Source organism: Topomyia yanbarensis, chromosome 3 (assembly GCF_030247195.1).
Source record: "Topomyia yanbarensis strain Yona2022 chromosome 3, ASM3024719v1, whole genome shotgun sequence".
In the NCBI taxonomy this organism is placed as follows: Eukaryota; Metazoa; Arthropoda; class Insecta; order Diptera; family Culicidae; genus Topomyia; species Topomyia yanbarensis.
The window spans coordinates 168140571-168168441 of record NC_080672.1 but is presented as its reverse complement, the minus strand read 5'-3'; the positions used below and the strand labels follow the sequence as shown (position 1 = coordinate 168168441).

The window sequence follows — 27871 nt, the reverse complement described above, 5'->3', positions numbered from 1 at the left end:
TAGAGCTGGAACAGTTGCAATTTATTTTTGGAACAAGATTTGCCTGTTTTCAGGATTTTATATGCACTTAACTGTTAAATTAATATAGTGGTTATAATCTACAATAAACTATGTTAGGATATTCACATTGCCAATGCCAATCCAGTATGCACGATATGAAAGCTTAATGCTTAATGTACTATATGTTTGTTTAGGTTTCCGCTATGATACAACTGGCACAAGCCTAAAAACTGTTAAAGAGTGCCAATCACGACTTAATGACAGCCACAAAAAACAAGGTCTTTATATACGAATAAAACTTACCTAAAATTCCAAGATCGAATCGTCCGCGCTTTTTTGCCTGCTCAATAATAGCCGCTAACGTATCAGTAAAATACTTGAACAGCCTATTCTGCAACTCCACCGGCATTCCAAGTATTCTATTCAGAAACTTCGAAATATTATTGTAATCTTTATCCAAGCTCAACACTCCGGGCATGTGCTCGCTATTCACAATTAGTCCGACACCCACAAGCGCCCCGGCAATATCTTTAAAAAAATCCCCTTCATAATCACTAGGAGGTGGAACCAGCGGCTGGTCGTACCCCATAATAGTTTTCATTACCGATTCCAGCGCTGACCTGCCATACTTGTTGTCAATATTGAATTGTGACAAATCGCGCGTTTCAGTTGCTCGCCGATCGCCGTGGGTCAAAGCACCAAGGGATTCGAGTCTTTTGGCAACGGTTGAAGCAAATCTTCGCTCGCCAGCAAGATCAGATATAAGGAACATGTATTCTGGTGCATTGACCTGGTTGGATCGATGAGTTCGACCAAACTGTTGGATGGCTCGATCAGCTGACCAGGGTAACTCGAGTGTAATGTGAACGCGCCGTCGTTGGTTACGAACGCGTCGATCACTTTGCAGAGAAATACCACTAGATGCCGCCTCAGATATGATGGCCACATCCTTTTCTCCATCCATGAATCGTTTTTTCTCGGTAATATTAAGAGTTTCCAGGGGTATATCCTGCTCGGACCTGGACTCATACTGAATTGTACCGTCGTCGCTTTGAACGACTCGTCCTTTTCGACCAGTCATCTCAGCTACGTTTTCAGGTCCACCTAGCTCATCGATCAACTGATCGAGCGTATTGGCAGGCAGTCGTGATCCAAGCTTTTCTATTTTTGATAACAATTCATCCTTCATTTGGCATGCCCGTTCGATAGCATCTTTAGGCGGCGGCCCAAGCTGAATGGAAATACCGTTGCTAGCTTGTATCGTCACAGGTTTCGTTTCATTTTGCCTCTTAGAAAGATGTGCTTGAATTTTATCCTGAGTGGATACGGGTTTCTTTTTTGGCGTCTTTGGCTTTTGGGGTTTGAGTTTGCTCGTCTTTCCCACCCACGGATCATCATCACTGTCAGAACCAGAGTAGAACGGATTGTAATCACTGCTGCGAGCACTATCAGAGTCATGATTACTTTCTTCATGTTCACTGCCGGATGCCTTACCATCCGACTCCTGAGAGTCACTATTTGAATCGTCATCTGAAGAGTTCCGACGAGGTTTTTTAGTCTTTCCTTGAGTACCAGTCTTGACAAATATATTTTTACGTTTGAGATCACCGCTGCTAGCGGAAGGTTTTGAGTCTATATCCTCTAATATACATTCTAACTGTGTTTTTTTGGGTCCCTCCAATCCAAGGAGACGATTAATACGGCCCCGGTCTGGTGCTGGAAAATGCTTTTCCACAAGTGATTGGAAAACGCCTCTGTAACGAAAAGGGTTAATAGTTTCGTAAAGACATAGATGCTCAGAAAAATACTTACTTTGCCGTTGACACAAAATCAGAAAGCTCCCCATCATCTCTTTCTAACTGCTCCAGCGTCCTGGCCTCACCAGTCGATTGCAAACCAATCACCACACACTTGCCATACTTGATTGCTTCGCGGGCGACTTTGACGGCATGGTTCACCTTAGATGCAATGCAAAGATACTTGAAAAATCGCTGATGAGCCGACCAAAACTGACCCCACATAGTTTTCTTCATGCGATTTTCGGCATCTATGAGCTCTGCAGCCTCGGTAAATTTTTGCATCGCAAGGACCCACTGAAATTGCGAACGAATCCAACAAAAAGAATAAAACATACCAATTAGTTTAAAAAGTCAATTCTGGTGAGCAGACAATTACCAATTCAACCGACTCATCATAAACCTGCTTGAACTCACGCGTCAAAGGTACTTCTTCGATTTTGAACGTTACTCCGTGGAAGCTCAGCTGACGGGCAATGTACATTCCTCGTAGTTTCATATCCATTGCGACGATTTCCATCGCACCAACGCCTCTGAAAGATTATTAGTTTGTTTTTCAGTGTTATGTGTAAGCTGCTGGAAATACTACGGCAAAATTGATACGCTCCCAACTTTATCTCACCTTTTTTCAACAGCCGTAATAAAATCCATAAACGTAGGAAAAGGTGTTCCTTGACCCCAGATACCGAGCCGTACCATATATGCCATGTTACGAGGTTCTGACGCACCGGTTGCCGAAGCGTACACAACCCTTGCCTTAGGAAGCTTATTCTGCAATTCCAGCGCAGTGAGACCTGTTTTGGTAGGCTTACTAGAACCCACGGGACAAAGATTTTTCGCTTTGTGACACTCGTCAAATACAATTACTCCGTCGAAATCTTCTCCGCACCACTGCAGAAGTTGTTTGAGTCGTGTCTTATATTTGCCGGAAGCCACGCTTTGAGATTCACCAATCAACGCTGAGTATGTGCCAAAGATAACGCCCTTTTTGGTGTTGTTGTTTACCGTTGAATTTATTTTCGCATATTTAAGCTAGATTGTAGTATTATAAGTTAACGCTCGTGTCGAGTAGAAGCAACAAACTTTTGTAACTCACCTTATTCAACGCATGTACACTTATTCTCCCGGCACCAATATCTCGCAGATCGCGTTCTGCATCATAACGCAGATCGTTGGAAACTGATATCCAGATAGACTTTTTACGTCCTTTTAGATAGTTTTCATGGATGATCCCAGCTATCGTTCGACCTTTGCCCACACCGGCTCCGTCACCGACGAGAAAACCAGCCCGGGAACCGTCCGGGAGCAAGTGTTCATGTGCCTGACTAGCATAGGTTATTGATTCTAACTGTAGCGCACTCAACTGACCGGAATTAATGGTCTCCGGTGGAATTGCTAGCTTATAGTAGACATCAGATGGTTCGACTGATGACAAAGATGCCGTTTCTACTACCTGATCGGGATGTTTTTTGCCGATTTTTACTGTGAAAAATGAATCAGTTAACGTAAAATAATATTGCCGTTTGCATTTTATAGTTCTTACACTTGGCTGGCCAATATTCCGCGTACGTTTCTGCAACACCTAACTCTTCTTCTTCGGCTTCTTCCTCTTCAGGAACTTGGTTCAGCTATAGTGGAGTTGTTGAAATACAAACAATTACAGTTCCAAAAACATTTCGCATAACTATGTACAATGTGTATTGGAGAAATCGGAATTAATGAAGTCGTTCAACAAAGGAGTCGATTGAAAATATTTTAAAAAAAGTGAAAGACTGGAAGATAAACCGCATACTTTAACCCTTTCATGCCCAACTTTTTTCTAGTGCATGTAGGATTTCAAAACTATTTTTCCTTGAAAACGGTGGGGCCAAGAAACACGAAAAGCCATTTTGCATAAAGATAGGACCTTCTCTCGCAGTGCTAGAAGCTGCTCATTTTTTACCTTCCAATGCTCAATACAATTATCCTAGAATTTTTACAATAGTCCACTTGCGTGGAAAACGTAGCCAAAGGCACTCTAAATTGATAAGTTTTATCAGTTTTCAATAATATTGCAACATAACGAAAATATATGAAAAATTCATTTACCGCCGTCAACTTAAACTGTCCCTGGCAGCACTGCTCCATTGGAATCCAATCAGACTAACTTCAATAACTTCCGTTCTAGAGCTGATCCTTGTAACTGTTAGTACTTAAATGAAAGGCAATAGCCACATTTATTAGCCTTACTTGTTTTTGTGTGCCAATCTTGCCTCAATCGAAAGTTATAACTGTTTAAAAACTTTGTTGTCCACAAACAACATGGGCATGAATGGGTTAAGGCTCAAGTTACCTCAAGGCTTGGTAGTGTGCGTAAGAAAAATTGTGTTCAGCTTTGCCACCAGATTATCCATTTAAACCTTTTCAAAACTCTAAAAGAAGAATATCAGTCGATTTATTAGATCATCACGATTCAATTCATGCAAAGCATCACGATTCAATTCATGGCAAAGCTAAACACAATTTTTCCTACCCATACTACCCAGCGTTTAAATCTAACACATGCTCAAAAAAGGTAACTTGAACCTTAAATAAAGCAATCCTGAATAGTTTCATGTAGTTATGATGATTGCTGAGCGCCACTTTCAGTTTGGATAAACACCATCCCTAGGTAGTCGGTACCTGTCCTTGTGGGATTCTTTTGTAGAAGGTTCAGGCTTTTTGTCTCTGCGAAATAAAGTTAGTTTAATACAGTACGTCCGCTTAACATTCAAGCTAAAAATATACGAAAGTTAAGGATGGAAAGTAATACTTCATCACTAGCAGAGCATCAAAGCCAGGTCTGCCAAAATTCTCGCCTGCAGCAAGCTAGTATTTTGTTTCGTGAAATGTTAGGCATTCGCAAAAAATGCTGTAACAGGAATTTTACCGAATTTGTTTAAAATGTTATAGGTAGTTTAATTACTGTGGATATGAAACAATGTGACATTTTTGTTTTCGAGATAATATCTAGTCTCGACGTTTTATGACGTTTTATGACGTATTTATCACTAGGACAGGGGACCACAAACACAGGTGTTTACAGAAGCTGAAAATATTCGACTACGTTACTTTCAAAATTTGAGTACAGTCGGCTCTAGTGTTTTCCAAAGCATAAAAGCACTGTGGTCGAAAATTAAGTGCTGCAGTCAACTACGGGCGTTTCATTCGTCGCACTGCATGCTCCTCAACTAGTACTGATACAGAGTGCCGTTTTCAATACTCTCGGTTGCGGAGCTCAACTACAACACGCAGTATAGCATTGTTCAACCATGCCTAGCTGCTGCTATTGTTTCGAATCCGGGAGTTCGACGAAAGAATGAATTCGCCCGAACAATTCTGAAAATTAAATGGCAAACAACCAAATCAGAAATATGAAAGGAAAACATTTTGCGAACGGGATACCAAGATCTGTCGTTCCAGGTTTGGGAAGCACAAGTTTCTGTGTGCAAATGCACCAAAAAATAATACGAAATCTTCAACGCAATTGTAAAGTAAATTTGGAATAATGGTATCACATTTATGTATCATAGGATAACGTTTAAGGAAAAAAAACGAAAAGAATGAAGATGATGTTGATTTGATTTTTTTTCAATAGTGATCCATGAAAGTTCAGAGGATGCCCTTAGTTTTTTTTATTGTTTTCGGCATGTTGAACTCAATAAAGAACCTGTATTATTAAGTTGTCAATAAGCGTCATCATGTTTGACTCTTTTTTCAAACGAGTTATCTCCAATTTGAGTTGGTCAACTTTAGCGCCCCCTCTGTTCTACTCTACAAACTCAATAGAAGAATAGAGGGTAATGAGCCTATTTTCGCCATTTTTCTATTATCACCCTACCCATTTAAAGCCGTTGAATAGACACTATCTGCCACCTTGTTCAACGCATTGAGTCAAATGATAGGGGCACTCGATTCGAGTTTTCTTTGCGCTCATACACGAGCATTTCACCAGGACATTTGTGTTATTATCTTGATTCTTAATAACGAAGCAAAACTGTTGAAGCCAATTTGTACGCATTTCATCAATTGTAGACCGAGTAATTAATCCCATCCCAATATGGGTGAAACTAGGCACTTTACTCTATGTGATATGGTGGACTCTGCCAGTGCTTTGAAACGGGAAAGAAATTAGATTCGAAAGATTAAATATAGTCTACATCAAAATAAAAACAATATCGGGGAATCTTTTTGACACTATTAAACGACTTCAATATAACAAAAAACAATAAATAAAATTATTACATACATAGTTAAACGATGGTTGTGGTACCTTGCTCTGATCCGCCATCCAGATCTGTGAGAGCAGATTTGTCGGTATGCCACTCGTTAGGTAGTGTGGATTGGCAGTAACGAGTGCTTTCAAGTGTTCAAGCATGATCTGGTTACTTGTCATCTGGCCCATGCTATTCATTGACGAACTGCCACCGAACCCGAGTGTAGCTGCCATGCTCACTAATGGTAGGAATAGAAAATTATGAAAATTAATGGAACTAAAATAATGACGTTCAATAAAACTATAAATGATCTAATAGTCGCAGTCCTCTAAGGATGCGTAAATAATTTCAAACAATGAGAACAAACAAGGAGACACATGCATAAAATCAATATATCCTCACGAGGAGGAAGCTTTGCCGCATTTCTCGAATGCAGCAACGCTAATTCAATTGCAAGATGTTTGCATTCATTGACGGCTAACATTAATTAGCATCCGAGGGACACAATGAGCGATAGGACGAGATTATAGTCCAACCCACTAGTCGAAGGCGACTGATACAAGAGAGGGTTTACCAGTTGTCTTACCACATGAATACTACAGTAAGAACTTCTAGGGTGGGGAAATATATAAGCGTCTAACGCCGGGTGTACATAAATTAAATAAATTATGCTTACAGCGAACTGATTTAGATATGGAAACTCTATACGAAATAAAGCTATTAATACATTCATACATAAATAAGCCAAACTAACAAAAGCAGTAAATATTGACCGAAGTGAAGCTAAATTGGATGTGATTCCAACTACCAACTAGAGTGAATGTAGTGGAAATTTTGAAGAAATATTTGAATTCATAGTATACTTTCCTATAGATTTCAAAAACTTCAATAATTTTAAGATGCTGTTGGGATTATTTCGACTTAGCATTCATTCGGTATTTCTTTTTAAACTCTAACAAAGTTGGTACAAGTTTCAAATCTTTCTAATTTAAATCTATCTGTATATAAACCTTAAGGTTTGGTTGTATATACTTTAGGGATTTTGAAACGGCTAAACCGATTGTCCTAAACATGTATACGTAGTAGATATTTGTTATGGAGCGTTGGTTGGGAATTTTCTGCACGCTTCGAAACAAATGTATGATATTGGAAATTCTACACCTATTTCGTTGAAACTCGCAGCAACGCTCGACGGGTATTATCTAGTATGACATAAAACCGAAAACATTCGTAGAATATGAGTTACACGCATTTACTATTTCAGTCCCAAGCCATGTTAAAGGAGGAGGTGGTAGGAAATTTACTTATATAGGATAATTTCGGGAGATACCGCATTCTCTATATCTAGTACATACAATTTTAGTACGATAATGCGATATTGCGAGTTTGTCTTTCAAAGAATTACAACACTAGAGATGTAAAATAATCCTTATTATTAACCCACAAAAAATATTATCAATGATTATGTGCCTTTATTTGTATCGCGGAGTGCCGAAAATTTTCAGAATCACATTAAAATCTCGTTTTTTTATTGTACGATTTTTTTAGGTAAATCATGTATCACTTGAATAGCTGGGACCAATTAGAAGGCATTCTGATCATGAACACGGTCATCTATAATTTCAGTGGAAAACGTCATCGTACGGCGTTTCTCCCCTACAATTGGGAGAGATGCCGCATTAAAATTGCGGGTGAGATGCCGCACTCGGTGGCGAAGGATGCGTAACAAAAATGAATTTTTTTCGCCTCGGAATGTCATTAAATGAACATTTGTGTCAGGTATAGGTTTGAGTTTTCTACTTTTCTTTTAATTGAAAAAAGAAACAGTTTTTCACCCACGGTGCCGTGATTTTGATAGTTAATCATCAGTGAACCATTAGCCGCAACGTTCCCGGGAGGACAGTTTTCTACGTGATGCCAGCAAAAGAGCATTAGTTGCTTTGTTTGATCTGCCGGTTTTAGGGACTTCTTCTGCGTGCTGGTGTGAAGCCCAGACGGCAGTTCGGAAGTCTCTCGCCGACTATTAGGAGTCCCACGTGTACCGGCATTCCGCCGGAAGTTGTGAAGGCACCACGGAGTTCCCGGTGAGATCTTTGCATGTTATTTTGATTATACTGTTCTTAGGAGAGCTGCGTATGCATTGGTAATTTTATTAGTATTGATGTAACTTCCAATATAGGTTTATATACATTCGATTCGCCTTTTGTTATCTCCGTCATCTATGAAAATTGTTTTGGTTCCGAGTGTTTTCACTAAGTAGATGATCGAACTATTATCAAAATAAAAACGCTTGTAAGGACGTAGCCAGGTGTAAGGAAATAAGCGGGTCTACGTCATCGCAGATCGTGGCGAAAACTTATGACAACAGATATGCTCAATTCTGCAACTTCACCCTACGATTTGCGCAGGTGTTCATGCTACGCATTGCCATGCTATGCTATTTGCGTCAGGTATAGGTTCTTAATGAGGTATATCCACAAACAAATGGACCTAACAGCGTGACATATAGGATTATGAGTCTATTTATCTATATATTTAAACGGGCGACATGTATCCATGTATGGTTACTTCGGTTTATTCGGGCACTAACTTTCGTGAACGTATTAATTTTTATTGATGCAAATTTTGAGATAAAAACGAAAGTTTCAACAAATCAATGCTCTTTTTTTAAAAATAAAGCTTTTAAGAATAAACCTAAGTGATACAAATTTAATGTACGGAGGAGCCGCCAAAAAACTGCTTTTTAGGAACTCATACTAACACATAGATATATATGGCTCGTTCAAACATGTGGACAAATGGTACCCTTAATAAATTTACTCCAACTTTACCATTACACAAAGTTGCGAAAGAGAAATAGATCTCTACTTTCCGAATTTCGCCGCTCCGATCTTTTCTAATTAGCCCAAGGCATTCTGGGCCACATATGCAATCTAGCGAGAGAAAATTATAACTCATTAAATTTGCATCCTAGCGAATTCTAAACTTTTACATCCTTTTTTGTTTCGATTATAGATATTTTAACCTTTGTCATTCGCCTCTTTTTCGAGTTAGAATAGTCTCTAACCCTATGTACGGCATTGGGAACCGAATCCAGATGAGCAGCGTACAAACCAATCGATTTACCAACTACGCTATGCCCGCCTCGATCTAAGCCTTCTTTGAGGCTCAAGAGTTTTTTTTAATGTAGGCTCGTCAACCTAAATTTAACGGCGGAACAAGCATTCGTTTCCGGATAATAATTGTAAGATTATAAATAAAAAAAATCAAAAAGTCTACCATTTGCACACATCATAACTCCAAATGTGCAAAATGAAATTGCTTAGGATAATTAGGTTTGAAGAGCATTTTGTGGAAAATTTCTACTGGAACTTCTATTACAGTTGCGACAAGACCTAGAAATAGAGGTTTTCTTGAAATTATTTCATCATCTGTTATTCACATTTTTTCCGAAGACAACAAATATGTATCATTCATTATACTAACTAGTTTACAAAGAAACTAAGTGGCTAGTAAAAGCGTTTTGTAGCCACAAAACAATAAACTGTTCAAAGGATGTTGCTATGCCTTTCACAAAAATATAAAATGTGCTAATCACATGTACGGTTACAAGTGACCACAGTCAAAATAAAAAAATATCAAAAATTATTGGAAAGTTGCTTGAAACCTTAATAAATTTATGTTTGATCGACTTTACTTTGTGATATAATTGTATAAAACTAGTAAGCTGTACTTTGTTTCTATTTTTCATTATTGCGCCCTGCGGATGACAGATCAGGTAAATCGTTGCTCTGATCAGTTATCGGAAGCTGTCCAGTCATCGTAGGTTTGATTTAAGAAATGAGAATATCTCCAGATGAATCGATTCAATAGATGAATCGTTATTGATTTGACCAAGAAACAGTTACAGAACTCTAAAATTAATTGCATTTTGATAAATTTCGAAAAGTTTCGCAAATTTTGCGAAACAGGCCAAAAAAATCGTAAAATTTCCGCAAAATTCCCGAATTTAAACGAATTTGTGTTTAACGTTTCGTTGCGGAAAGCTAGCGAAAAATTGCGTTTTGTTCCGACAACACGCAAAAAAAAAATTTTTTTCGCCCAGCCTTACTTATTACGAAAGCCCAATTTCACATGATAGGACGTAGCTTCAGATAGCTCGATGAATTTGGCTCGTTCGGTGCATTTGCTTGTAACCATGCAAAACGTCACTGACGCAGTGAAAAGATGTTAAATCCTTCCAGAACAGAAAGAGTATAATATGACTGCACTAAAATTATTTCTGTAAACAATGTTCCTAGTAGATATTCTGGGGTACCCTCCTGTTGGTACAAAGTTTTTACTGGTTCATTGACTTTTGCAGATGATCTGCCAAATCAAATATTTCGTGGGAAACATAGTCTTCTTTATCATTCACAATTACTTTGTTACTTCATTTCGTTGCATAGGAGTATAGAAAAACATACCATGGTCCACGTCTCCTATGTCCTAAATTTTGTCATCAACGCAGCAAATGTTGTCTCACTATCGAATCCATTTGATCGTTTCATAAGATTGTTTTTCCTTTACTTTTATTTGTTGCTGTTGACAATCGAGTATTAGACGATTTTGAAACACTGTGGCAGATCAGCTAAGTAGAAGTATTCTAATTAGATATTCCTGATTTTCGTTTGGACTGCACAAAATAACTTTCTAACTATTTTTAAAAGTGCTTTTCATATACTAACAAATCATGTGTTTTGAGTTGAGATAGAACAGAGATATGTCAATATCTGTGAGAAACATTTCCTTTTGGTTGAATATTTCAAGAAATCTATGCATTTTTAGGTGTCCTGATTTTGTCGCGAACAAGGCTTATCACGAGGTTCGAAGCCGCGAAATTATCGCATGCATTGTTAGTTAGTAGGACATGATTTGAGCTTTGTTCCTTCTTCAAGTTCAAATAATCCTGTCTCCAATTAAGAGCTCTGTTTAATGCACATGACGGTATATCGATTATCACCCATATGTGATTTACTACTAATAGTTTTCACAATTGGTGCTTGGAAAATATATTACTGCCCTAATTATAAAACATCTCACCCATATAGTTTAACTAGATCATATTTTAAAACGATTTTCATCGATTTGTTTGAAATAATTAGAAAAGTTAACTAAAAAAAGTAGAAAATCGTCACCATAAAAGCTACAACACAATAGCTGTCATATCAAAAACATTTAGCAAAAAAAACAAACGAATACCAACTAGAGTTATACTTATGGTAGGTATGAATGGTTTAAACTTACTTTGTGCCAACAGGCCGGCAATACTCGGTGGATAATAGCTACCTAAACCTCCCAGAATGCTGGTTGCTCCATGTGGAAGCATAGCGACTGGTACACCGCTGGGTGTCACTGCCTTAGTAGTGCTCGCACCCAACCCAGCTAAATTATTGCTAGACCTACTACTACTACTATTACTACCACCAGCAAAGGATACAGAGCTCATCCCACTACTGCTTCCAATTCCAAATACTGATGTACAAGAAACCGCCATCAAGAATTGTACACAGCCATTGTTGTAAACGTGGGTATTAAATGTAATTTTGTGACCCGGGATATGGTACGCATAAGACGGCAAGAAGTACAAAACAGAAAGAATCATTATGAACTGGTTCATCGTAACTCCCTAGCCGTCGGTTAATGCAGCCGAGCAGATACTAAATGTCTTGTGAACGATCACAATACTCACCACTGCTGCCAGCGCTGGGTTGTCGAAGTATGGTAGGTTGTTTAATCATTTCGTAGTTTCCGGCGGTAACCGATTTGGTGATCAACCCGCTGGGAATCTTACCGGTCGACTTGGACGATACGTTCGATGCGGTCATTGCAGAAGGTACGCTACTAGTCGGTGCCGTAGTTGATTTAAGCTGCGTCAGTGTGGCTACGGTTGCTAGATCCTTGCCTCCACCTATATGAGAAATACAAAACATTTTCGAAACTCAGTTGACTCGTTTTATGGACATCAAATAGACTACAATGAAAATCACTGTTAACCTAACTAATGGTATAATTGAGCAACCGGTAGTACAAGTTGCAAGGGCAGAATATGCTTCGTAAAACCCGCTTCAAATATTTTAGAATGGAAAAACCGTATACAAACTTCGAGTATAAAAATCGGGCAGGGACTCTTCTTTGTAATAATCGGATAAAAAACCTTCTGAATAAAAACCGGAAAAAATATTTCCGATACTTACAAGGTAGTTTTAGCCGGCTTTCAATCTGTAACATATACGGATGCTCCTGCGTACGATTTATTTATTTTTAAACGGATACTAGTATACTATACTATACTTATACTTGCCGAGTTTTACGGGTGAGAACTTTTGAAGCGATTCTTTTGCTGAAGGATGATTTCTGTCCGATTTTTATGCTTGAAGTTTATTTCCAATTTTTATATTCTAATGCGTTTGAAACGGGTTTTGTGAAGCATGTTCTGTCCTTGCGACTTTTATGTTCAATTATGTCTTCAAGAAAATGGTGGTCCGATAATCTCCGATCACCAGCATGGTTTTGTGAAAAAGCGTTCGCCTACTTCCTAGCTAACGACGTTTGTTGCTGAATTGAGAAAAAATGAAGAAACGCTTTCAGGTGGATGACATATCGACAGAGTTTGAAATGGGGTATATCCCACTTACTTCGACCAGCAAAAGAAAAGCAAGCAGGCGATACAACGTTTTTTGCAGTCTAACTTTTCGCGATAAGGAGGCATACGATCCCATCTTTTCGCGGTATAATATGAGATGAAATTTTCGCGAGCAAAACTAATTTGTGGATCTGCCTATGTTTCCGCATAAAAACACATTAATGAATATTACTATCTATTCTCAGAATCAAAGTACTGTGCAAATGTTGAAAAATTATTGTCTTCCCTGCACTTATTTTATCACGTGATTCGGAGCGGCGAAATTATTGCGCTTCCATACTGCATTGTCACAATTTCTTAAACAACGAAAGTTGCTTACTAAGGATAAAAAGGATGTGCGATAAACTGCTTGTCGTTGAAATGAGTGCACATTTCACCCTCTGCATATCTATTTTTCTAAAGTTTTTGATAAAGTTTTGCATAAGCCTGCTCCAATGCAAAATTTTAAGAATTTTTTTTTATTTTTGCATATTTTGCATCTGAGGAAATCCACGAAGATCCGTCCGAAAATCTTTAAAATCGTGACCGACCATCTTAGATTCCAATGAAACTTTACACGTTTCACCGTCATGCAAGACTAAATATTTTCCACAGGTAATAAGATTATTTTGACTCAAGAGCAACTTTTCAAAAGGGCGTAAACGTTTCTACGTGTATGAATTTTAAAATTTATTTGTTCGATTACTGTATTTTATACAGCAAAACTATCTGAGAACGAGTTACAGGGAATGAATACTTCTGTCTGAAAAAATATACACTGAAAAAATGTTGTCATTTTTTAAAAAAAAAAAAACAAAAATTTATGATAAAAATTTAAATTGCGAAAAAACCCATTTTTTAAATTTTTTATATTTTGTTGCCAAAAATCTAAAGAGAAAAGAAACATTTTGAATGTGGATGGAGAAAAAATCGGTAAAAAAGTTTTCCTAACAATAACTTCGTACATGTTTTTAAATTTCATACCAATAGACATACAAAATTGTAATTCTATTACAGAATATAATTCTAAGCACCAATCTCCAAAATGCGATAGTTTTCGAGATATTTGAAATTTTGCTCCTTCAAAAACAATTAATTCGTCTAATTATGCTCTTTTTAAAAGTTATTCGCGTTACCCCATCAAAAAATGTCAAAAATTTAATGTTTATCGTTTTAAAGACGTAAAAGCAACTTTTTTAGTGTATTTGGATCCTGGAGAAGTTTTCAATAAAAAAGTTTTCCTAACAACAACTTTTGACATTTTTTTATAATTCGTACTATTTGCAGTCAAAAATACAATTTTCTTTTTGAATATGGTTCTAAACGCCATTTTAAATCAAAATGCTCTTAACAAAAATTTTCTAAAATGTAGTAGTTATCGAGATATTTTAACTTTTGTTTTAACAACACAATTATTTTGTTTTATTACGACCTTTTCATAAGTTAGTCGCGTTTCTCCATCAGCAATAATAGGTTTTTCCAAAGGCCCGTAAACTTTCCTGCAACTTTCTCTTTGACATCAAGGCGATATTGTGAAACATTTTAAAGTTACATGAAAACAACCAACATATGATTCAGCTATATAGTTTAATCAACAGACCCTATGGTTGAAATATATTTTGGTTGCTTTCATGTAACTTTCAAATGGTTTACAATATCGCCTTGATGTCAAAGAGAAAGTTGCACGAAAGTTTACGGGCCTTTTGAAAAACCTATTATTGCTGATGGAGAAACGCGACTAACTTATGAAAAGGTCGTAATAAAACAAAATAATTGTGTTGTTAAAACAAAAGTTAAAATATCTCGAGAACTACTACATTTTAGAAATTTTTTGTTAAGAGCATTTCGATTTAAAATGGCTTTTAGAATCATATTCAAAAAGAAAATTGTATTTTTGACTGCAAATAGTAAGAATTATAAAAAAAATGTCAAAAGTTGTTGTTAGGAAAACTTTTTTATTGAAAGCTTCTCCATGATCCAAATACACTAAAAAGGTTGCTTTTACGTCTTTAAAACGATAAACATTAAATTTTTGACATTTTTTGATGGGGTAACGCGAATAACTTAAAAAGAGCATAATTACACGATTTAATTGTTTTTGAAGTAGCAAAATTTCAAATATCTCGAAAACTATCGCATTTTGGAAGATTTTTGTTAAATGCATTTTGATTTTAAATGGTGCTTAGAATTATATTCTGTAATAAAATTACAATTTTGTATGTCAATTAGTATGAAATTTAAAAACATGTACGAAGTTATTGTTAGAAAAACTTTTTTACCGATTTTTTCTCCATAATGCAATCACAATCAAAATGTTTCTTTTCTCTTTAGGTTTTTGGTCACAAAATATAAAAAAATTAAAAAAATGGGTTTTTTCGCAATTTAAATTTTTATCATAAATTTTTGTTTTTTTGAAAAATGACACAACATTTTTTTCAGTGTATATTTTTTCGGACAGAAGTATTTATTCCCTGTAACTTGTTCTCAGGTAGTTTTGCTGTATAAAATACAGTAATCGAACAAAACAATTTTGAAATTCACACACGTAGAAACGTTTACGCCCTTTTGAAAAATTACTCTTGCATCAAAATATTCCAATTGCCAAAGAATATCATGGAGATTCATACAGCGAACACACCTGCAAAGTTTCGTTCGAATCGACGATGGTCATATTTTGCGGTCGGCCGGTTTCTCATGGAATCCCTCATCTTTAAGACAAAAAAAATATGCCCAAGAAAGAATTTACTCGAATTCAAATTGGTTCGTCTGAAAGAGCTCATCAAACATATTGTCATGAGACTGATAAAGTCGGGCCAAAAAGTTGATAAAATCAGGGATAGACAAAATCTGGGCAGATAAAATCGGGTCTTCACTGTATAAGCAAAAACAAGAAATTTAAGCTGCTGCTTTCATTAAAATTCCAACTGGAACCACTAGCACAAGTTACTTGAAAATATTGCCATTTGCACTGTTTTATTGAATTATAGAAAAGGTTTATTTCGATAAAATACAGTAGGATTCCGTTTTTGGCAACAATTTTATTTTTTTCAGTTGCCAAAACCGGAACCGTATCAAAAATGGAACCTTATTGTCAAAGCTTGGATTTTCAATTCACGATTTCAAAAATATTTCAAGTATTTTTAATCACGTGTGAAATGGAATGAGATGAAAGAAGAAAAAAATAAGAATATTCAATTTTATTCGTGTTTTTATCAAATTCAGGCGTCGCAGTGATCACCTTACATACAATAGTCGGACAAAACCTCAAAAGGGGTCCGAATTTGATGCAAACTTCACATTAGAGTAGTTTTATGTTGCTGAGTTTATATTTGGTGTTACTTTTTTATTTTTTTTTACCCCCAAATTTTGACGTGGTTTGAAAATTGAACATTAATGAATATAAATTGCACTATATCTGAAAATTCATTTTCAAAAAAATTGGTTCAGTGATTTTTTAGCAGAATAAACATTTTTTCAATTGTTGATAATGCTAAAAGACATTTATAAATTATATTGCGAACCCTGGGTATTCAAACACTACCATGCGTCTCCTTCAGACATATCATGAAAAATCACCTTTTTCCAGCCTCGGGGGAGAAACTGGCGAAACAAGACATTTATTTTCGAAAAGTACACTAATTGTCAGTCTAGAACTACAAGCGATATTCCCGAACTGTTTAAAAAAAAGTACAGCTATTTTGAACATTATAATTTTAATATAATGCAAAATTTATGATTTGTTCTTCAGAAAGAGTGAGTGAGAAGAAAACCTTGCATCGACAAAATCGAATGGCAAATATAAGTCCAGCGAATAACCTTACTAATGAAATCAGTTCGACCCTAATCGAAATGTAACTAAAACGATATATTCATTTGAATAATATAGGTTTGAGCACAGTTTTTTTTACAGAATTCATCATCTATTTTACCTTTGAAGTTCTGTAAAAAATCTATCTTTCGTCCTTAAGACAATATTTTGGGAAGGCTCTATTCAACCTGTTCAATAAACAGAGAAAAATGTTAAATTATGAAAAACCCAAAATAAAATTTTGAGGTTTTGTACGGCTAGGCGACACTTTGCGTCGTCCAGTAGAATTCCCACAATCTGTAACATATCATTTAATTTTAATCGGTTTTCTTCGGCCCACTGGAGGTCATCAAAACTCAAAAAATTAACTGCATGGTAGTGTTGATTTCGCTCCTGGGGCTTTTATCTCTTCTTTCTGAAAATTAATGAATAATTTTGTTTAAAAAATAAAGCTTTTTAAAAAAATAAATTTATTAATTCTGCATAGCTAACCAATCGATTATCTTTCAAATTGAATTGATAGATTGAAAATCGAATTGCAATGCATTAAGATATTTAGGTTTGAAGAAAACAATTTTTGTTGTAAAAACCACTTGCAACTGTCCAAACAAAAGGGATTGAAACATCGGTGCTACGGTAAAAATGTGCTCCAATGAAAGTTCTAAAAATCTCTAGAACAATGCATTTGCGTAAAATTAACACATCAAAAGATAATATAAGCAACCCGATTTTACAAGAGCCCCTCTACCTCAAATCTTAAAAAAAATCATAACAGATTAACCATTATAAATAGCCTTGTTTATTCAGCAAACTTGCTTCAATTTATCTGTGTTATTATATTGTAGGACATTGCGGAGGTAAACGTCACACATCTAGATAGTCGAGACTTTGAACACTCTAACCACAAGGACCACCCTAATTCCATTTATTAGAAAAAAATCGCCAAAAAAACTAACAAATTTGCCAAAGACATGATAAAGCTAAAACAAACTATTTGGGAGCTATCAATTTTATATTCCTAAATATGGCTTTGGGACTGTACTGAAAATTTAGTGCCAAGTTTTGTAGTGACGTCGTAATAATCGAAAGAGCAAGAGGATCGCAATGTTACTAAGGTTCCATTGAAAATTTTCTCCAGAACTAGTCTTATTGTACGGTGTAGCGCATTGCACTGTACGGACTCATAAAGTGCACAGGCTCCGGGCCTTACTATAAAAAAATATTCCGTCAGACTACATTACAGACAGATATTACACATAAATAATACATTTCTATATTTATTGTAATCATCAAATACGACACGTATAGTGTAAAATATAGTTAACCCTTAAGTACATAACGCTGTTTTAAAACAAAATTGCGAAAAACATCTCAAAATTATCAAATTTTAACAAAATTTAAAAAAAAATAATTTGAGCCTTTGAGGGTTAATATGACTCTCATATTTGGAATTAAAGTCAAATCATCGCTGTTGTGCTATCTTATGACAAGCGCTATTTAGCACATTTCGAGAAAAACGATTTTTAAAGTTTGAGATTGAATATCTTGAAGCTTATAAATGGTATAAACAAATCAAAGAAGAAGAGAAATGATGCTTCTATCTATTCTGTATTAATCTCTCAAATATTACGAAGCTCGGTTGACTATGTTGCGAGTTTTTACTGTAAATGTAAACAAAAGTCGCACTCACATGTGTCCTCCGAACCATCGTGGGATTGCCATTATATCATGCATTCCAAAATTATTCGAAAAACTAGTAAATGACAAAATATTTCAGCAAATCAAAAATCAAATAACAAGCAAGCAGCATGGCTTTTATAAAGGCCGCTCAACAACATCAAACCTTTTAGAATTTGTAACATTTACTGTAAATGCAATGGACAATGGCAACCATGTGGAAACACTCTACACAGACTTTAGTAAAGCATTCGACCGTATTGACATACCTTTATTACTCTTCAAACTGCAAAAATATGGCATAGAAAATAAACTATTGAAATGGCTCGAATCATATTTAACGAAACGTCAACAAACAGTTCGCTTTCAGAATATACTCTCGGAACCAATTTCTGTCACCTCTGGCGTACCCCAGGGTTCCCACTTAGGCCCTCTTCTTTTTATTTTGTACGTTAATGACATTACCTTTATACTCAAACATCTTTAAGTGCTTATATATGCAGATGACATGAAACTTTTCATGGAAATAAGAAATGTCAAAGACACTGAAATATTCCAAAACGAAATAAATATATTCCACATGTGGTGTAGCAAAAGTCTACTCCAACTTAATGTAAAGAAATGCAACTCAATAACCTTCAGCAGAAAAATTTCAAATGTTCCCATAGACATACACTTAGGCAACCAACTTGTAGAAAAATCCAAAATTGTACGAAATTTAGGCGTAATCTTAGACTCCAAGCTCACATTTGTTGAACATTATAATACAATAATAAATAAAGCAAATAGTATGCTGGGCTTTATTAAACGTTTCACCTACAATTTTGAAGACCCTTACACAATAAAATCATTATACAATACATATCTCAGGCCAATTTTGGAATATTGCAGCATAGTATGGAACCCATACACTGTCCTGTACGAAGAACGCATCGATTCAGTCCAAAAACAATTTATTTTGTACGCGCTTCGTAAACTAAACTGGACGACATTTCCTCTTCCATCGCATAAAGCACGTTGCATGCTCATTAATATACAAACACTCAAAGAACGCCGCGAATTTGCCATGCTTTACTTTATCAACGACATTATTTCTCAACGTGTACAATCCGCATCATTACTTTCGCAAATAAAATTTTATGTACCTAGCCGACAACTAAGAACTCGTAATTTATTCCAAGAACAATCTTTTAGGACAAACTATGCTAAAAATAGCCCCATCAATAGAATGATGCGTCATTATAATGAAAATTGTGTAATAATTGACCTTTCCATGTCTAGAAAACAAATCAAATCTGAACTAAACCGTAGAAATAATGTATAGTATATAAGTAAATATTGTAAAACCATTCTATGTAGTCTACATATGCTTGACGAAAATAAATAAATAAATAAATAAACAAGTGTCATGGGTGTGTATTGATGATAAAATTTGTATGGCTTGTAATAATCGAGCATGGAAAATTTTCCGTAGAAAAAAATCATCAATTATTAACTTTTAATCATATCATTGGCCCTATTTTGTCTATAAACAATCGGTGAGATGCATTTTGAAGGAAATGAGTCAGGGAACGTAGAAAAAATAGTTACCTTTGGTTGCAGCGTTGCCAAATATGCTATATTTCAAATTTAAAACATAAACTGCATTTTTCTTACAATTTATGTTTTATTGTTTTGAAAATGATTATGCCATTGTCTTTATCAGATTGTCTTTCACATAAAAAATATTATGCATCAAGATAACTTGAGCCAATCCCCAAATACAGTCATTTGAAGCAAAAAATGAAAAAATTCTCAGCACGTTACTCGCTATATCTCAGTAACCAAGCAGAATGTCAAAATTCTGAAAACACCACTTTGTAGAGATTTTTTAGACAAGTGGTGTGGCATATCGTAGTCTACGTTTACCCCAAAATGGCGTTTGTCATAAGATAGCACAACGGTGACGAAATGTGATGTCATTTGATACCAAAAAATATCCATTGCACATATTTAGAAGACTTAATATGTGCAACAAAAATGTTGCCAAAAAATGGAACCCATTTGGCGCCAAAATCGGAGTGTGCGAAAATGGGAGCATGCCAAAAACGGAAAGCACAAAAAACGGAATCTTACTGTATATCAAAAACTTGTATTTGGTGTTTATTTCTTTATTTAATTTTTTTTTCTTTTCTTACAAAAGAAATGTGTAGGATTCGCATCAACATTTAGTGAAAAGCCAATAAATCACTGTGGCGCTGCTATTCCACTAAAGACGGTTCCGGTTTTATAAACTCGTTTATTGGTATACGGTGTGTCGGCGAGTTATAAAAATCCTGCCGAATATATCATGTTAATCATAATTCAATGAAACAAGATGGCGACTTACATTTAATGCCTTTTAAGTGGACGAGCAGTAGCGCTGGTCGTTGAAAGGATAATCTGGCTGCTTTCTAGATATAATGATATCTATAGTTGCATGTACATTAATATGATTGAATTCATTATCTCATACCTCAACGGGCGGCTAATATTGCTAGTATAGTTAGCTTCCTTCAGCAAAATTGAGTTCAGTGGTTTTCACTTTTAGGTTAACTAGATTAGGAATAATTTTAAGTAATATGTAGAAATAAAGTTAAGCATTTTCATCTTTACCAACACCTGTCCCTAGTTGTAAGTTGTAATCTTGGATAAACGTAGAATTAGGTATAGACTAAGATGATTAGGATCAAACAATTAAATGTGGTTAACTATCTCGCACTAAACTTTAGGCCTTTCAGTGACAATTCGTTAGACTGTCATGTTGGTGTCATGTCGGCAGGTGTCATGTTGAGATCTTGTTTCGCAAAGGGCGCGCGCGAACTTGATCGCTCACACTCCCCCCCGAGTACGCCGTGCCTGATGGTTATGGCTTACTATCTCCGCGCCTGATGTCTAAAACCGCTAACTTGACAGCCGGTCGCTCATAGATACCGGTTCCAGTTTGGACTGTAGCCCAACGAACTTGTCCGTCTTTGCTGTGCGCGGTAGCGATAACCCGTCCCTTCGGCCAGCAATTCCGTGGGTGTTTGGGGTCAACGATCACGACGATGTCACCTTTTTCTATCGGTTTGGTGTTGAAGAACCATTTCGTCCGACGGGTTATAGTGGGTAGGTAGTCCGTCACCCATTTTTTCCAGAAACTATTAGTGATCGCCTGAGAGGTTTTCCATCCATGTCGCAATGTCCTGCAACTTTCGTCGAGAGAGGCAACCGGCTTTAACCCTGACGACGAGCCCAGTAGGAAGTGATTCGGTGTTAACGCTGCGCTATTATCGTCTTCCAGTGCCACGTGGGTCAACGGCCTCGAATTGACGATGTTTTCAATTTCGATGAAAATATTTAATAGTTCCTCATCATTTATCCTATTTGGTGGATTTATAGCATTAAGGTTCCTTTTTACGGTCTGTATCAACCTTTCCCAGCTGCCACCCATATGCGGACTGGCAGGTGGGATAAACTTCCACGTTGTTTCAGTGCTCTCGAACTCCTGCATCATTTTTTCCATATCAACCGCTCGCAGGGCTTCGCGCAGCTCACGGCTTGCTCCTTGAAAGTTGGTGCCGTGATCGCTAAAGATTTCCCTAGGAACTCCTCTTCTGGCCATGAAATTTCGTAGTGCTAAGATGCATGAGCTTGTGTTCATGGAATGGGTGACCTCCAGGTGGATCGCTCGTACAGTAAGGCAAGTCACAAGTAAGCCCCACCGTTTTTCACTTCTTCGGCCTATGGTTACTATCAGGGGACCGAAAAAATCTACTCCAACAAATGTAAACGGTCTTGAGTAAGCCGCCAGACGTGCAGGAGGTAGATCGCCCATTGCTGGAGGTACTGGTAGCGCTCTTTCCACCTTACAGCGTTGACAGTTTCTTCGCACTGTGTTGTAGACCACGCGAAGACGAGCGATGCGATATTTTTGAAATATCTCATTCACCACGGTCTCGTGGTTTCGATGATGAAATATTTCATGGTGGTAGGCGACGATCAAATCAGTCACAGGGTGACGCCTGGGTAGAATTATTGGATTTATAGCATCAAAACATGCTGCTGTACAGCCGCCGGTTCTTCCGCGCATTCTTAGGACACCATGTACATCGAGCATAGGGTTCAAGCCGTACAGTTCGCTGGTCTTTTGGATTTTCTGGAGGCATGACGTTGACGACTGTAAAACGGCGATTTCTTCCGGGAAGGATTCCTTTTGAACTTGACGGTAGATTGCTGCTTCTGCTTGTACGAGCTCCGTTTGGGAGAGTGGTCCTCCACAAATCATGTTCTGAGAGATCTTCAAGCGAATATTCATGGGGAACCGCACAACATGAGCAACTACTCTTAGCAAACGTTTCCAGTTGGAGAAATCTGCGAAGTTCACTAGAGGCGACACAGTTTCATGAAGAAGTAAATGAGCACGAAGCTCTTCGTTCGTTGCAGCTGGTGCAAAACGTTGAACTGGCCATTCATTTTCCGGGGACCACAGGAATGCAGGGCCTCGGTACCATCGACTTTCTGGGCTGAATTCTGGCAGACGATGCCATTTTGTTGCCTCATCGGCTACATTGTCACGCGTCGAAATCCATCGCCATTCGTGTATCTCAGTTGTCTCCAATATTTCACTAACTCTGCAAGCCACGAACTGACTGTAGCGACGATGATCCGATTGGAGCCAACACATTACATCGCGGGAGTCAGTCCAAAAAAATCGTTTCCGTATCGGGACGGACAATGCCTCGGCATGTAATTTTGCCATCCGGCATCCCAGGACGGCGGCTTGTAACTCCAGTCTTGGTATCGAGACATACTTTAGCGGGGCAACTCTTGTTTTAGCTCCTAGCAAAGAACACTCGATTATTTGACCTTTCTGGAACCGCAAGTATGCAACGGCTCCGAACCCAGTTTCGCTTGCGTCTACAAATATGTGGAGCTGAACGTCAGTATTCCTGTTTGTAGATGTAGTAAGCCGGTAACATCTCGGTATCCTAACAGTTTCGACCTCAGGAAGAAGCTTAAGCCAGGTGCGCCATTTGGCGAACAGGTCACTTCTGATAGCTTCGTCCCAATGGGTACCAGAACGCCAGATTTCTTGTAGTAGCACTTTAAGATATATGAGGAAGTGTGCCACGAATCCTAGAGGATCAAACACAACCATCAGTGTTCGCAGAACCTCGCGTTTGGTTGGGCATCGTTGACCCGTTAGCAAGGCCTTGTCGTATCGCGTCCATGTAAACTTGAATCTGAAGGTGTCCGTACGAGTGCACCACCATAGACCGAGAACTTTTTCTACATCCACCTCTCCCAAATTCAGATCTTTGTCGGGTAAAGGTCCACCGTCTGCACGCTCATTTAGAGCTACTAGAACACCTTCAGCATTACTTCGCCAGTTGCGGATCTCGAAACCTCCGCTCTGATGAATGAGTCGTACTGATTTCGCCAATTGTATTGCTTCATCTTCCGTTTCTACACTTGCTAGCATATCATCGACGTAGTGCTTACGGACGATCACGTCTACCGCGTCAGGAAGTGTATCGACGAACCGCTGTGCATTTACATTCTTCACGAACTGTGCACAGCTGGGTGAGCAGCAGGCCCCAAATGTCATGACGTTCATTACAAACACGTTGGGTTCCGGGCTGGTTCCATCATTCCAGAAGAATCGCTGGCAATGCTGGTCTTCTTCATTGATCAGTATCTGGTGATACATTTCGCGAATATCACCAGACACGGCGACGCGATTTTCCCGGAGTTGTAGAAGCACGGAAACAAGAGATGCCAATTGATCAGGGCCTTTGAGTAGCGCGGAATTTAGGGAGATGCCATGGGAAACTGCAGCTGCGTCCCATACAATGCGGACTTTTCCAGGCTTATTTGGGTTTGTCACCGGAAAGATTGGTAAGTACCAAATCCTTCGATGATCCGCGGCCAGTTCTTCTGATGACAGTTTGCGGATATATCCTTGCGTCACATAGTTTCTGATTGTCATGTTCAACGTTTCCGCAAGACTTCTATCGTTTGCCATACGTTTCTCTAGGCATCGGAATCTGCGGTACGCCATGGATTTGCTCTCTGGCAGCCGAATATCGTTAGATTTCCAGAGCAATACGGTCTCGTAACGATCTCCGCGTAAATGTGTTCCTGCGTTTAGTAACATTTCGGAACGTTTTATTTCACTTGAGAGTATTATTTTGGTCGGCTGTGATATTCCCATGCTATCAAATGAAAAATACTCTTTCATCATCGCATGTAAACCGTCATCCCTTGTGTTGCAAGTACAAACGTGGAGGTTGAATCTAGGAGAGATTGAGGAATTTTCGACTGCGACGGAGCTACCTCCGTATATCGTCCAACCTAAGCGGGTTTTAATGGCAATTGGTTCATCCACTCCACCTTCTCTGCATTTTTGTACTGCTCCGACACGTGCATGTTGTACTCCTATTAGAATCCTGGGTTTTGCGTTACGGTACGATCCAATTGGCAGTCCTTGAAGGTGAGGGTAGCGCGCGGATAGTTCATTGTAATCCAAGGATTGCACTGGCAGGAGAAGTTCTTTTACCGTTCGCACCCCTTCGAGCGGACTTTTTTTATCGTTGGTCCCGGCAATTGCGATGTTAATAGTCTCAGACTCTCGTTCATAGCGTGTTTTTCCACCTGTCCAGCGTAAACACAGCGGAGAAGCCGACCCTTTGACATCTAGTTCTTTTGCCAGCTCTTGATCTATCAAGGTCAAGGATGAACCGTCATCTATAAGCGCAAATGTAGCAATACTTGACTTGGGTCCATGTAATACTACAGACATTATGCGGAATAAAAGTTGACCCGAACTACCACAATGCACGTTGTTAGTTGTACTTGGGCTGATGAATTGTGTGGAATTATTGTGGTTGGTGAGCGGTGCTTTCTTGCTGTTATGAAGAAGTTCATTGTGTTTAAAAGTGCAGCCCTGAATACCGCATAATTTCGTCGATCTACATCCTCCCCTGTGGCGTCGGAGGCATCGTCGGCAGTATCCAAACTCCTTGATAGTGGCCCACTTTGAATCGTACGTTAGCTCCAGGAACCTTTTACATTTGCTCAGCTCGGTACAAGCACCTTTACAGACGGGGCAGCTCCGCGGCTCTCGTACTTCTTGGTGTGGAAGCACGGTTTTTCGGGATAGCCAATCCTCTTCACTTTGCTCGCTTGAATCGTCTTCCTGGTGCGCGTTTAGAATGGCTCCTCTTTTGTGGACACCTGTTGTCAACCTGTAATCCGACATCCGAAATGCCATCACTCTGCTTGCACCTTCTGCCTTCGAGTATAGCCATGAATTGAACTCTGCTAGGTTTGCGTGCCGTATGGTTTGAAGATGCGTTCCCCACTCGAGTTTCAACAGTGTGGGTAATTTGTCCACGAGCTGATGCAGCAGGGTGATATTATACAAATACTCTTCCATATTACATGCTGTAATTGTGGTAGTCAAATTTCTAACAGCAAGCGCAAAATCAACAAGGGTGTCCAGTCTTTCAGCTTTTACCGGCGGTATCGCTGTAACCTTTCCAATGATGGAGTAAATTATCGCCTCCGGTTGACCACAGATCATTTTAAGCGTAGAAATGACATCCATCACGTTTGAGGAATGCAGCAATTGACTTCGAACAGCTTCATATGCCCTCCCTTTTAGGCTTTTCTGTAAACGTAGTATATTTTCCTCGTTGGTAAAACCACACATTTCTGTAGTTCGATTAAATGATGAAACGAATACTGGCCAGTCTTCTGGATTGCCGTCGAAACTTGGCAAATCCTTTGAGACAGCTTGTCGTGCGGCGAGTTGGCTCCTAGTTAGAAGACATACATTGGGAGACTCGAAATCGAACTCTTTACGAGGAGAATCACGTGCTACATCATTGACACTCGCTATCGGTGTGGTTGCATTACGTCGTTCAGACTGGATTGATTGTCCGGTACGTTCTAGATTGGTCCTGTGTAACCAATCGGACACCTTATCGGCAATATCGTCTCCACTGCATACAGATCCCTCTTCATCAATAATCTCCGCCATTAGGTGATATTTTTTATTGAGAAACTCAGTTTCAATTAATTTCTGTTCTTCCAGTTGCTTTAGTTGCAGTGCTATAAGTTTCCTGTTGGACTTTCGTGAAGAAGTGGAAGCTTGTGAACTGTTAGCTGATCCTCTAGGGCGCGCATCTACTGACTTATTTGATACATACGTTCCGTCCTCTTTGGGAGTGGCTGTAGTAACCGTAATTATCGGAGCCCTCGATTGCGCTTGCGTAGCTGAAGGAATCAGTAGCTTCTGTGGCTGTGTACCGGTTTCAGTGCTGAGCTGGTAGGTAGTTGGGTTTGATACGAGGAGTGCCATTGCGATATTGCATTTTGCGCAGCTCCATTTTACGTGCTCATTTTCAACCTCCCTTCCGACTCCTACGCATCTGTAGTGGTACCATTTATCACAAGAGTCACATTGTACCATTTCATTATTATCTTCTCCTCGGCAGACTTTACAGCTTCGACCAGGTGGCGTTGTGTTGATTTGACTCTCTGCTGCAGAATTTTTCGAGATAGTTCCAGTAATTTGTGCGGAACGATGAAGATCTGAGGACTGGTATATATGTGTTGTTCCGGAGATGGGTACGGCCGCCAACATTGTACGGAGCGTAGGCAAATTAGCTGTGGCTGAGGTCGCTGTCGTGTAGATCGCAGTCATCGCTGCGGCTGTTGCACTTGGCGATGACGTAACGACTATATTGGAGGTTAGCGGAGCATTGCAGCCGGCTCTCTTGGATCCGGAACGTTTATCCTTGCCTGACATGGTTGAAATGATAAATGATTTTTATAAGATTGGTGCTGCTATTCCACTAAAGACGGTTCTGGTTTTATAAACTCGTTTATTGGTATACGGTGTGTCGGCGAGTTATAAAAATCCTGCCGAATATATCATGTTAATCATAATTCAATGAAACAAGATGGCGACTTACATTTAATGCCTTTTAAGTGGACGAGCAGTAGCGCTGGTCGTTGAAAGGATAATCTGGCTGCTTTCTAGATATAATGATATCTATAGTTGCATGTACATTAATATGATTGAATTCATTATCTCATACCTCAACGGGCGGCTAATATTGCTAGTATAGCTAGCTTCCTTCAGCAAAATTGAGTTCAGTGGTTTTCACTTTTAGGTTAACTAGATTAGGAATAATTTTAAGTAATATGTAGAAATAAAGTTAAGCATTTTCATCTTTACCAACACCTGTCCCTAGTTGTAAGTTGTAATCTTGGATAAACGTAGAATTAGGTATAGACTAAGATGATTAGGATCAAACAATTAAATGTGGTTAACTATCTCGCACTAAACTTTAGGCCTTTCAGTGACAATTCGTTAGACTGTCATGTTGGTGTCATGTCGGCAGGTGTCATGTTGAGATCTTGTTTCGCAAAGGGCGCGCGCGAACTTGATCGCTCACAATCACTCAATTAAAATCCAAATAAAAAGTTTTGGGTAATTTCTACATAAGAAAAGCACCTATGCATATTTCGGTTCTACAATTTGGTCGTCATATTGAACCTGAATATTCCTTACCGAAAAATGCTCTATTTGCTGTACATTTGGTTTTAATTCAGTAGTTTTCATGATTTTTTTTACTAAATAACACTTATAAATTATCCAATGTGAACATTAATGATG

General features: G+C 38.2%; 1 protein-coding gene across 3 annotated transcripts in view; it reads right to left on the bottom strand.

Moving 5' to 3' along the window:
• The window catches only part of LOC131693166 (protein strawberry notch), a 60350-nt gene that overhangs the window by 8341 nt on the left and 24138 nt on the right, over window positions 1-27871 (bottom strand). Inside the window, exons 3-11 of one of the 3 annotated variants that reach the window (XM_058980776.1) lie at window positions 11763-11981; window positions 11318-11545; window positions 6064-6269; window positions 3340-3424; window positions 2893-3278; window positions 2419-2828; window positions 2176-2329; window positions 1813-2093; window positions 304-1754 (exon numbers count right to left, since the gene is read on the bottom strand). In XM_058980776.1, coding sequence (XP_058836759.1) covers window positions 304-1754; window positions 1813-2093; window positions 2176-2329; window positions 2419-2828; window positions 2893-3278; window positions 3340-3424; window positions 6064-6269; window positions 11318-11545; window positions 11763-11981 — 3420 coding nt within the window. The remainder of the gene's footprint in view (window positions 1-303; window positions 1755-1812; window positions 2094-2175; window positions 2330-2418; window positions 2829-2892; window positions 3279-3339; window positions 3425-6063; window positions 6270-11317; window positions 11546-11762; window positions 11982-27871) is intronic. The other 2 variants (XM_058980777.1, XM_058980778.1) reach the window with 2 other exon arrangements.